At 42.3% G+C, this 12,731-nt stretch overlaps 1 protein-coding gene across 6 annotated transcripts in view; it reads right to left on the minus strand.

Annotated features, from left to right (window-relative positions):
- Positions 1 to 12,731, minus strand: part of evi5b (ecotropic viral integration site 5b) — a 183,098-nt gene that overhangs the window by 39,046 nt on the left and 131,321 nt on the right. For 5 of the 6 annotated variants that reach the window (XM_060919827.1, XM_060919826.1, XM_060919828.1 and 2 more), the window contains 6 exons: positions 12,139 to 12,288; positions 11,441 to 11,572; positions 11,146 to 11,286; positions 10,639 to 10,797; positions 7,792 to 7,938; positions 7,360 to 7,455 (listed from right to left, as the gene is read on the minus strand). In XM_060919827.1, coding sequence (XP_060775810.1) covers positions 7,360 to 7,455; positions 7,792 to 7,938; positions 10,639 to 10,797; positions 11,146 to 11,286; positions 11,441 to 11,572; positions 12,139 to 12,288 — 825 coding nt within the window. The remainder of the gene's footprint in view (positions 1 to 7,359; positions 7,456 to 7,791; positions 7,939 to 10,638; positions 10,798 to 11,145; positions 11,287 to 11,440; positions 11,573 to 12,138; positions 12,289 to 12,731) is intronic. The other variant, XM_060919831.1, reaches the window with a different exon arrangement.

Genomic DNA, 12,731 nt, shown 5'->3' on the forward strand with positions numbered 1-12,731 from the left:
ACCTGGCGACTTGTCCAGGGTGTACCCCGCCTTTCGCCCGTAGTCAGCTGGGATAGGCTCCAGCTTGCCTGCGACCCTGTAGAGCAGGATAAAGCGGCTACAGATAAAGAGATGAGAGAATTGTTTTGGGCATACTTTGCATGGAAGGAAAATTGACGTGGTGATCTTTGTTTACATGAAAGTAGCATCGTGCTAGCTAGTAGGGGGTAGAGCTTTCCTTAAATGTCATGCAAATGAGCAGCATTATGTGCCCGCCCTGCACCCAGAGTAGCTGAGATGGAAAACTTTGAGGGCGATTTTCTCCCTTTTCTGTTTTAAGAGGTATGCACTTTCAAAAGGCCACACATTCTTCAAATATTGTCAGATCTCCACATGGAAGGCATCATTGGAAAGCTTAGAAACTGTACTTTCTGAATCTGTCAATAACTCAAAATGCCCCCGGGCCGACATTTGTCCCTGGATAACGTTATCTGACACACATAGATGGACAAACGCGAAAATTACTGGTCAGTGTTCGCCGGTACGGCCTTATTTCCCACACTGAGCGCATGCTTATTGTGTGGGACAAAAGTCAGTAAAATCAACATGCACTTGGAGAAACCTTCACTATAATAATGATTTAAATGATGTTTTACAAGGCACGAGAGGCATTGATTAGTTTTCTCTAACAGCAGTCCTGACAACAGTGTCTTCAAGTTCAAGTCACAGGTTTATATTTATGAGTGCCTTGTAAAACATTATCATTGAAATCATTGTTTTAGTGAAGGTTTCTCCAAGTACATGTTGATATACTGACTTTTTACTGATTTTTGTCGCTTCACAAATGAGTGCAAACTTTTACTACAGCCGCCAGGAACTACTACAGATTAGCGCAAACTGCAAAAACCACCATTTCAACTCAAAGGCCATTCCGCAGGAGATCCTGAGAACACCGGGACCAGCATTAACCCCTGCCCTTGGACGGAAACGACACAGACGACGCAGGGAAAGGAAACAGAAGAGGGGCGAGCGAGCAGGCACACTAGCTAGATTAAGAGCTGCTCCTTACAAAACCCCTCTCCCAAGTCCTTTTCTTGCAAACACCACATCACTCGCCAATAAAATGGACGAGCTCTGACTGAACATTCCTACGAACAGGAAGTTAAAAGACTGCTGCCTTCTGATCTTTTCGGAGATATGGCTGAACCCCAGCATACCGGACAGTGCAGCTGAGCGAGCAGGCCACACGCTCCATCATGCCGACAGAACGTCCGACTCCGGGAAGAAAAAAGGAGGAGGAATCTGTGTTAATATTAACAATGCTTGGTGCACAAACAACCACAATCGATAAGTTGTGCTCTCCGGATTTGGAATAATTAATGCTAAAATGACAATAATTTTACTTGCCCAAGGAATATACAGTAGTAATCATCACGGCAGTATACATACCACCACAAACTAATGTTAAACTAGCGCTGGAGCAGTTATAAGACGTTATCAGTAAACAACAGAACGCGCGTGCGGACGAAGTTATCATCATCGCTGGGGATTTTAACCAAGTACACCTCAAGAACGTACTTCCTTGATTTTACCAACATGTGCAGTGCAAAACCAGAGGGAAAAACACCTTGGATCATGTTTACACAAACACACAAAAGATGCCTACACAGCAGTACCTCGGACAATCAGACCACCTCTCTTTGTTGCGTCCCCTGCACAGAAAGCCCTTGTTAACAGTGTGAAACCAACCAGCAGGATGGTTAAAGTCTGGTCAGAGGCTGCCACCTCCCAGCTCCAAGACTGCTTTGAGCACACAGACTGGAATATATTCTTCCATCAGACAGGCTTGGACACACGTGTCATCTGTGCTGTCATGCATTAACTTGTGTGTGGACAGTGTGACTTAACAAAAGGATCAAAAAGTGTACCCAAATGAAAAACCATGGATGAAAAGTGAGGTAAAACAGCTGCTCAGGGTAAGGAACACAGCCTTCAAAATCAGGAGATCCTTCAGCTTACAGTACTACCAGGGCAAATTTGAAGAGAGGCATCAGGTCAGCAAAACACAAATACAAACAACGGATTGAAGAGGACATTGGCAATAACTCCAATACGCGGCGGATGTGGCAAGGCATCCGATCAATCACGGATTATGAAAAGAAAAATGACATACAGCACACGCTAGAGCCCTGCACTCCCGCGGGAGTCCCGCGGGACCTGACGCAAAGCAGTGCGGCGCGGGACAAATTTTGAAAGCTCATTGCGGGCGCGGACGGGAGGGGGAGTGCACAATGCGGGCACGGGTGGGAGAGGTGATGAGCTGCAGTCCCGCTAACTAAAAACGTTTAAAATAAAATTTATACATTATTAATTTATGTCTATCATATATAATTTGTGCTAGATATTTTATTTGGCATTAATAAAAACATTTTAAGATGCCTAAATTTGCGGATGTGGTCTAATCTCGCGTACGTTTCCGATTCCTTTCCGCTCTTCCGTGTTTGAGATCTCCGATCATGGCAGAAGAGCAGAGCTCCTCTAGTGAAGCTCACAGTGCTTCAGAAGTAAGTGCTGCTTTAAAAAGAGGTACATTTACCGTTAAAAAGTCAAGAGTATTAGTCCTAAGTATTAAAAAGGACTGTGTATCGCACAGATTGTTCAATTTAAAGCGAGAAATAGACAGTGTATAATCTGAGGAGCTGGTTGTGGTTGTGCAGCACTTCATATGAGAGGAGAATGAAATCGCGGTTGGAATCATAACGCCACAGACTTGGAAGTGGGAGTGCGAGTGCGCAAAGCGAGAGCTGTCAATCAAAGCGAGAGCCGTCAATCATGAGCGCATGCAGCGCTCAACTTGGAATGTGTCAGCAGAATGTCAGAGTCTAAACAATAAACTTACAATAAATGAAGGATCGGTCAGTGGAGAGCTCAGCTCAGCATGTTTAATTCCCCAAGCCAATGACAAGAACTTTCGTGAGAAATAACGCGAACGTCTGCATCATGCGGGATTTGCGGGCGGGAGCGGGACAAAATATGGCAGGCACGGGCGGGAGCGGGACTGAAAATCATAATTCTTTGCAGGAGCGGGACTGCACAATGTGGGCGCGAGCAGGAGCCGGACTGAAAATTCTGTCCTGCGCAGACCTCTAGCACACGCCATTCAAGAACAATAATAACGTAGCAGAGGAGCTCAACGCTTTCTTTGTTCAGTTTGACAAAGGCAATAAGTCAAGTCAAGTTTATTTGTATAGCGCTTTTAACAATAGTCACAAAGCAGCTTACCCGTCATTGCTAAGTGCTTTGAGCGGCTGATAATCACCCACATCAAAAGACTCTATCCCAGCTGATCTCAACCAACACCAGTTTGCCTACCGGGCAAACAGATCGACTGAGGACACCATCTGTGTGGCTCTTCATGCAGCCCTTTCACATCTGGAGAAGCCCAACACCTACGTTAGGATGCTGTTTGTTGACTAGCCGAGCCAGTCGATCGACAAACTGTATGCATTAGGACTAACTCCATACATATGGAAATGGATACTGGACTTTCTGACTAATTGCCCCCAGTCTGTCAGGCTTGGCAGACATAGATCTTCCATCCTCACCCTGAGTACCGGCGTGCCGCAAGGCGGTGTGCTGCGCCCCCTCCTCTATGCATTTTTTACCCACGACTGTCAACCCACCCATAAATCGAACATTATTGTTAAGTTTGTGGATGACATGACTGTCATTGGGCTTATATCTAATAACGATGAAGCTGCATACAGAGAGGAAGCTCAGAACATGGCAGCGTGGTGCGACACCAAACAACCTGATCTTGAACACCAAGAAGACCAAAGAAATCATTGTGGACTTCAGGACTTCCAAAAAGATAGCACACAGCCCAGTAACCATCAGAACAGAGGCTGGAGAGAGAGTCTTCAGCTTCAAGTTTCTGGGAGTGACCATCACGGAGGACCTCTCCTGGACTGATAACACCTCAGTGGTAGTAGGCGAAGCACAACGATGACGATTTTCTGAGGAGATTAAGGAGCGTTAACCTCCCCCAGAAGCTGCTGGTCAATTTCTATAGGTGCACTATAGAAAGCATATTAACAAACTGTATGACCGCCTGGTACAGAAGCTGCACCAAAGCTGCCAGAAAAGCCCTACAGCGTGTTGTGAAAACAGCACAGGACATCGTTGGCACCGAGTTGCCATCTCTGGATCTGCTACACAACACTTACTGTGCCAGAAGGGCCAAAAATATTATAAAGGATGTCACACTACACTTGTTTAAGCTCCTCCCATCAGGCAGGCACTTCAGATCTATACGCACACATACCAACAGGTTTCCTTTCAACTGTAATAAACTTACTAAACTCCAATATCTCCACAGTCTGAGACAAGACATGTGCAATACATTGTTTTTCTATTCAATCCACAATCTGTACATACTGCTTGATTTGCGTACAGTTTCTGTTGTGTGTGTACACACACACACACACATGCGTGTGTCATGTCATATTTTTTATATATATATATATATATATATATATATATATATATATATATACACATACACACACATTATATATATATATATATACACACACATATATATATATACACATACATACATATATATATATATATATATATATATATATATATATATATTAGTGCTGTCAAAAATGTCGCGTTATTAACGCGTTAACTTGACTCAATTTTAACGGCGATAATTTTTTTATTGCCAGATTAACGCTCTGTGACATGATGTAGGTTTTTCATAAGCTTTTGAAACTGCCAGGAACTTGGAACAGAGACTTTGCTTAGAAAACCGCTAGCAGCTAGACTGTAATGCCGCGCCCCGCACAGCCAGAGTCCTCTGCCGTCCTCCCTCAAAGAGCCAACGCGGGCAGGGCGCGCTAGTAGAGATGGGATTTATGGCTCTTTGATGGGATCCGCATCTTTGTGATCCGTTCTTTGAAAAGAGCCGTTCAAAAGACTGGCTCATTTGGCTCTTTTTAAATATTTATTCAGTTTTAAGAAGACAGCGTCTAAAGAAGCCAGATCCCTCTGAACTGTAAACTCAATGCTATCCCAGAAATCCTTCCTGTAATATGCAAATTTGGCCACCTCTGATTGGACAGCGCGACGCATCAACAGGCAGAAAGTGTAAAAGTACACAATGTGTTAAGTGAGCTGAAACAGTAAAGATAAGATTCAATGCAATATTTATCAACGAACAACTTAAAGTTAATATAATAGTGTACTTTATATTATAATCAAGCATGTCAAGCCTACCGTCACTGTGTAACCTATCTCTCTGATTAGAGACTAACTCAAACAGTAGATCATTTCACTCATGGTTTTCTTGCTAGCCCCGCACTGGTGCTCGGCTTAGGTTTCACTTTGCAGTGGCTGTGTCAAGACGTGTTATGCTTTGCAATAAAAAAAAAAAAAAAAACATTGGTACAAAGCAAGCCCATTCACTTTTTTATGCTGATAAGAGAATTACAATTGTTTTTTTATGTGACAAAAATGTGCGATTAAATTCCTTAATCGCGAGTTAACTATGACTGTCGCGACATTAATCGCGATTAAATATTTTAATCGCTTGACAGCACTAATATATATATATATATATATATATATATATATATATATATATATATATATATATATACACACACACCCGTTCAAAAGTTTGGGGTCACTTTGAAATGTCCTTATTTTTTAAAGAAAAGCACTGTTCTTTTCAATGAAGATCACTTTAAACTAATCAGAAATCCACTCTATACATTGCTAATGTGGTAAATGACTATTCTAGCTGCAAATGTCTGGTTTTTGGTACAATATCTCCATAGGTGTATAGGGGCCCATTTCCAGCAACTCTCACTCCAGTGTTCTAATGGTACAATGTGTTTGCTCATTGCCTCAGAAGGCTAATGGATGATTAGAAAACCCTTGTACAATCATGTTAGCACAGCTGAAAACAGTTGAGCTCTTTAGAGAAGCTATAAAACTGACCTTCCTTTGAGCAGATTGAGTTTCTGGAGCATCACATTTGTGGGGTCGATTAAATGCTCAAAATGGCCAGAAAAATGTCTTGACTATATTTTCTATTCATTTTACAACTTATGGTGGGAAATAAAAGTGTGACTTTTCATGGAAAACACAAAATTGTCTGGGTGACCCCAAACTTTTGAACGGTAGTGTGTGTATATATATATATATATATATATATATATATATATATATATATATATATATACACACACACACACACACGCACGCACACTATTTACCAGTTGGGAGGTCCATATTGTGAAATACCGTGACCGAGGTCAGTATTTTCAAGGCCGAGGTCACGGTATTTCACCATACGGACCGACCTTAAGCTGGTAAATAATATTTTTTTTTCTTTACCAAATTCTAACAGAAAACGGGAGCGCCTGAAAGTGAAACCATATTTAGAACAAACCTGATACAAGCTCGTTTTCGGCTTTCTCCTGAAATGTTTTCTTTTATTTCGTCTTCATCAGGGTAGTAAAACTCGCTTTTGCTGTGAACGCTGTTATCACTATCCATGCTGTAAAATTAATGCTATTATACTGAGAAATACGAAAATAAATGTTGACAAAAAATTACTACTGTGCTTTTTGTTGTTGTGAACAAGTGAGTCGCCAAAAGGTCCGTAACCGGGGTCCATATCGTAGGATTCTGGACTGCTCGCGAGCCAATCAGAGCGCACGATTTGATGGAAACCAGACAGCGAAAAAAATAAATCAATCACCTTTCTTAGCTCTCAGGTGTTTGCCAAGTTTTTTTTTTGGTCTTAATATTTTGCACCTTAACTTCTGTACCTTTGGGACCAGCACAAAAGAAATTTCATTGTGCCTTAACAATGACAAAGTGCTTGAACATTTATGAAAGGAGTCTTCAGTGTCAGTAACACACAGTAAGTATCTCACCACGGCAGGATCTTTAGGACTAAGAACTTTGCACTTTCCTGTTTCTCTATAAGATGACGAGCTGGGCTTTTGTTTTTTAAACTTAATGAGAGAGAAAGGGAAAGAAAGGGAACAAATGATGAAGGTAAGTGATAACTGGCACTAACTTGTCTCGTGGACATTCCACATCATGAAATGGAACAATAAAGGGTTAAAATGTTGAATATATTTAAAATTTTCCATCATTGAAAAGCTGCTGTGGTATGAGAGGAATAAAAGACTACAGGATGTGCCATTATTGGAAAATAACCCACTTCAGGGTGTTCACAGCAACTCTGCTTCACGTCTGGCTGCATCACATGACCCTGTGATTGAATACTTTCATAGAACAGCACACACCTTCAATATTTACCCCAGAGAGAGGAGCTGTAATGCGACATTTTACCTGAATCTCTAATTCAGAGATCTGCTGCTGGAGTTCAGCCATGGTGGCCATGTTATCGGCCTCTCTTAATCTCACTGCCATCACCTCCTCTTTATTCTGATAGAGGCCGAGAGAAAGACAGCATATGTTTGTGAGAGAGAGAGAGAGAGCTGGTTATCTTTCTGCTACAGAAGCTGAAAACAGAACCTACTAGTTCCTCTTTACATGACTGGATTTGCTGGTTGTGACAGTGGATAAAATCGCTAACACAAATGATGAAATAGCATGACTTTTGCAAAATGTGCAGATGCGCGGTTCTGATGACTGGCTTCAGATGTTGCAGAAAATATTTCAAGATTCACCATGTTTAGCAATCTTTTTAGATCACACTGCAAGATTTCCAAGGTCTCTCAGATGGTGTGAAGGATCAAACATGAAGGGTGTTGTCCTTACCTTACACTCAATCTCTGCCTGCTTGCGTCTGGACTCCTGCAACTCTGAGTTTAGCATTTTATTCTGCGCGCTCAAAATCTGCAAACGATCGTGCAAACTACGTGACTCTTGCTCAGCTCGCCGCAACTGGTTGCCATGAATTTGGTTCTGTAGTTAAACAAAACACAAAAAGTAAGTTTAGACTTTGGGGAAATCATGAGGGACATATTCAGGTCAATTTCATGAAGAGGAGGCCGAAAAGCTGAAAAGGGAACTGCAAAGAGAGAAGGTTTGAAGATGATGTTTAGATGCAGGTCAACAGGTTACATATTAACCTTCTAAACCACGATGAAGTCAGTACTCAGGACACAGCGCAGTACCGAATGATGATAAAACCCTTGAGCTGTTTAAGCCATACTGGATATTTTCACATCTCGTACTGAGTTTGGCAGCAGTTTTGATTTGCTCTTTCTGCAGAGATTTCAACGTGAAACTAAATAATTGTTTATTCAGGTGTTAAATACTGGTCATTCCCTCTCCCCCCATTTTTAACACTGCCAGGAATAGAAATTTTACTTGAAAAATCAATTTATTCATTATTTTTTTTTAAAAGTATTTATTTAAGAAATAATAAAATGAAAACACCCCACATGATTCTGACTGAGGCTTTCACAGTCCTGACATGTCTAAATGGTTTTAGTTTCTGCAAAACTATCTGGACTGGCGACCAGATATCATCATTGCCTAAAAAAAACCCCCCAAAAAAACAAAAAAAACACACAGTGACAGGAAAAAGTGAATCATCACTTAGAGCTACAACAACATAATATTTACTAGACCTGTGTACACAACATGCACAGGGATTTCATCACAAAACCAGATAGAAATGCAGAACAGTCATATTAAATCACACACACCCAGTATAAGAAATTCAAATATTACTTCCTGGACAAGATAAACATGAAAACCCTATTCATATTTTATGAGACGTGATCCAATATCAATATTCCATCATTGTCATGATATCAGTTCTTTTGTACTTAAGGAACGACAGAAACCTCAAAACACATTTACCGGTACATTTACAACGCAAGTCTAAGGGCAGCAGTTGGAACTTTTATACGGGGTGATTATATAAAGCAAATGCAAAATTATACCCGATATATTCACAATTGTTTTAGGATTTGAGCATCATAAGAAAAAGTTTCATTAAAGCTGTTCAGATATACTGTTATTCAAGTGTCCAGAATTGGTGCAATACATCCATCCATCCATTATCTCTAGCTGCTTATCCTGTGCAAGGTCGCGAGCAAGCTGGAGCCTATCCCAGCTGACTACGGGCGAAAGGCGGGGTACACCCTGGACAAGTCGCCAGGTCATCACAGGGCTGACACATAGACACAGACAGCCATTCACACTCACATTCACACCTACGGTCAATTTAGAGTCACCAGTTAACCTAACCTGCATGTCTTTGGACTGTGGGGGAAACCGGAGCACCCGGAGGAAACCCACGCGGACACGGGGAGAACATGCAAACTCCGCACAGAAAGGCCCTCGTCACAAGATTTTCTGGTACCAATGCCCAACTACAAATTCGACACACCTCACAAAAAAAAAGAGGGCTGTTTGTACATAAGTACAGACTAATTTATTCTTTTATTAATGCTTTTGAGTGAAGAAAAGTACATAAAGGTCTACCTATAGTCCAAAAAGGTAACTTCAGACTTCCATTATAGATTTCTATGACTTAATATGGGGAAATGTTGAACTTGTTGCCTATGGTAACTGAAAAGCTACTACAGATACAGTAGCTCGCCATTAGATTGAAAAATTGGTGTGGTCTTTTCAGTTTAAGCTTGGCCTCTGTCGCCCTCTAGTGGTCATCTAATTAAACTTCTAAAGCATGTTCCTTGGAAAAAGCTCATCTCTCTCTTCAATGGCCTTGATAATTAGATGACAAAATTATTCAGGGGCTGCACGGTGGTGTAGTGGTTAGCGCTGTCGCCTCACAGCAAGAAGGTCTGGGTTCGAGCCCCGTGGCCGGCGAGGGCCTTTCTGTGTGGAGTTTGCATGTTCTCCCCGTGTCCGCGTGGGTTTCCTCCGGGTGCTCCGGTTTCCCCCACAGTCCAAAGACATGCAGGTTAGGTTAACTGGTGACTCTAAATTGAGCGTAGGTGTGAATGTGAGTGTGAATGGTTGTCTGTGTCTATGTGTCAGCCCTGTGATGACCTGGCGACTTGTCCAGGGTGTACCCCGCCTTTCGCCCGTAGTCAGCTGGGATAGGCTCCAGCTTGCCTGCGACCCTGTAGAACAGGATAAAGCGGCTACAGATAATGAGATGAGAAAATGTCGAGATATTCATTCAATCTGATGGCCATTTCATGATGCATCACTTCACTCTGCTAATGTGCCTACTCTACCTACTGCACTCAGTCACTTTACAGCAGAGACATATTTTCTAAGTCTGCACTCACAAGTCACTATTACATTTTGTGCTCAGAACTATTAAGAGTTTACACATTACTACTACTGCACAATACTTTTTTTTTTTTTAAACATTATATAGTCTGTTATAATGGCCTTACGGAGGAACCAGATTTTATTCTTCACACTACAGCTCTCTGTGATGAGAGGAATGACAAAGCCTGGTCAGAGTTTCAAGCCTCAGCACCGCCAAGCTGCCACTGTTGGGCCCTTGACCCTCTCTGCTTCAGGGGCACTGTATCATGCCTGAACCTGAGCTCTGACCCCAGCTTAACAACAAGCTGTGATACAGTATGAGAAGAATTTTACTGTGCTGTAATGTTGCCTTCTTCGACTTGATTTTAAGCTAACTATGGACAAAAACTATCGAGAGAGACCAACCTGTGTCTCCAGTTCCAGCAGTCTCTGCTTGGTCTCACGGAGCTCAGCTTGGGCCTCTGCCTCTCGTAGTCTCACACTCATTAGCTCGTCCTGAAGTTCATTTGCCGAGTTTTTCCGTGGACTGTCCTTCCAGCGGCCAGCTGTACGTGCCAAGTGCCTCTGCAGAGGAAAACACTGCGTCACAAAGGGTTTCTCCAAATTATAGCCAATTTCCACGAACTCGTGCTGATGCAAATTTTGAACGTGCACATCACACATGACAGAAAATGTGCAACCAGGAAAAAAAAAAAATCCTTAAAACATCACAACAGTTTGGCTGAGGTGGAAAATATGTTGCGCTGTTTGAGAGAAGGCACAGTGAACTCAAAAAAACATATCTAACTGAAGTATGATTCACAATTTTTTCCCTCTGAATTGGAAATTTGCTCAATGCATAAATGGAAACATAACTGTCTCCACTTAACTAAAAGTGTGTGTGTGTGTGTGTGTGTTTGCGCATGTGTATACCTGCCAGTGTTCCTCCAGATCCTGGACCTGTTGTCTCAGCTCTTTGAGGCCCGTCAGAGCCTCAGCCTCCCTCAGCTTAACAGCAATCAGCTCCTCCTGAAGACACACTACGTTACTCTCATCTGGCAGTGACGCGTTCCTCTGTAACACAAAAATACAGCTGAATCAAAAAAAAAAAAACACCGAGTTGCATCAGTAAATTTGCTACTGGAAAAAAAAAAACAAACAAACATGCTGCTCGTCTCAGCGTGAAGAGCAGCGATTTTTTTTTTTGATTTTGGGAAATGAACCCAACCTTCTCCATGTCAAGGACTTTGTCCTGCATCTCTTTGAGGGCGCACTGAGATTCGGCCTCTTTGAGTCGAGCCTGGACCAGCTCTCTCTCCAACTGCAGGATGAACTCTTCAGAGTAGCGAGGGTTCCCCTTCTAGAGGCACAGACAGGAGACAGTTTCACTTTCACAATACTGAACTTACAAACACCGTGCACGATGACAGAACAATAACCATCTCGGCTATGAGAAACAATCCGAGACCCTAATTCCTTGTCGTCTCAACTGCAGAAAAGACTTCACACCCATTCCCCAAGTCATAAATACATAAGCTCTAAAACACAGTGACGGAAAACAGCATTTCAACGGCAGCACATAAGACTGTTATGTAAATAAATTATGAGATACAATTCCGCAAACACACACGACGTTTATTTAGAGAATCCCGACAGCAGGGTTATCTGCCCGCTCATAACTACTCAAGAGGCCATTTAGCATAACCAAATATGCTAATGGTGTTCAAATAATCTCTCCTAAAATCACTACAACTGGCAACGACAGACTGGGTTGATGGGTAAGGCTTCATAACTCTGTGCTAACTGCCACAGGAAGTTCAAAATGAGCTCTTTTTCCCCCATAGTGTATCCTCCCTTTCTCTGAGCAGCAGACTCAGAAGCAGTTCTCCCATCCAGAAGGGGATGCAGTCAGTGCACTGTCCTTACCACAGGCTGCTGCTGCTGCTGGAGCTGTCGGATGGTGCTTTGGGCCTGTTCGAGCTGCGCGCTGGCTTCCTCGCTCTGCTGTTTCACCGTGGCCAGCTCCCGCTTGACTAGGTAATTCTCCTCGGCCTCCTGGGCTCGCGTCACCTGACCCTGACGCAACCGATCAGGGACAACAGACGGGGTGAACCAAGTAGGGAATGGTGGTGGTGGTGGGTGTATTAAATTGTATGGCAGAAAAATAAAGCTAGGTGTTTAATTCTGGAGTATCATCATGCTGTTAGCACTTTCTGCACAAGTGATGCATCTTGAGTTGATTTATTTAAGATTTTTTTCTTTTGACAAATGCATGGCCATGTGTTTGTCGAGTAAGCTGGTTTTATCAAATCATTAAAATTAGGCTTACAACAGACAGTAATTTTTTTTTTTAAACTGTCATGGTATAAGCAGCCATCACTGAAGTTTGTGATAAACATGCAAAGCCAAAAGAGCTAAAGGACAGGGTATGCTTAGGGATCTGATCAACTTCTCATTCCCTTTACTTGGACTCGGTCAATTCACTGGGATGTTGGCAAGTCATGCAATCGTTTCATCTG

The sequence above is a fragment of the Neoarius graeffei genome, chromosome 4, assembly GCF_027579695.1.
Source record: "Neoarius graeffei isolate fNeoGra1 chromosome 4, fNeoGra1.pri, whole genome shotgun sequence".
NCBI lineage: Eukaryota > Metazoa > Chordata > Actinopteri > Siluriformes > Ariidae > Neoarius > Neoarius graeffei.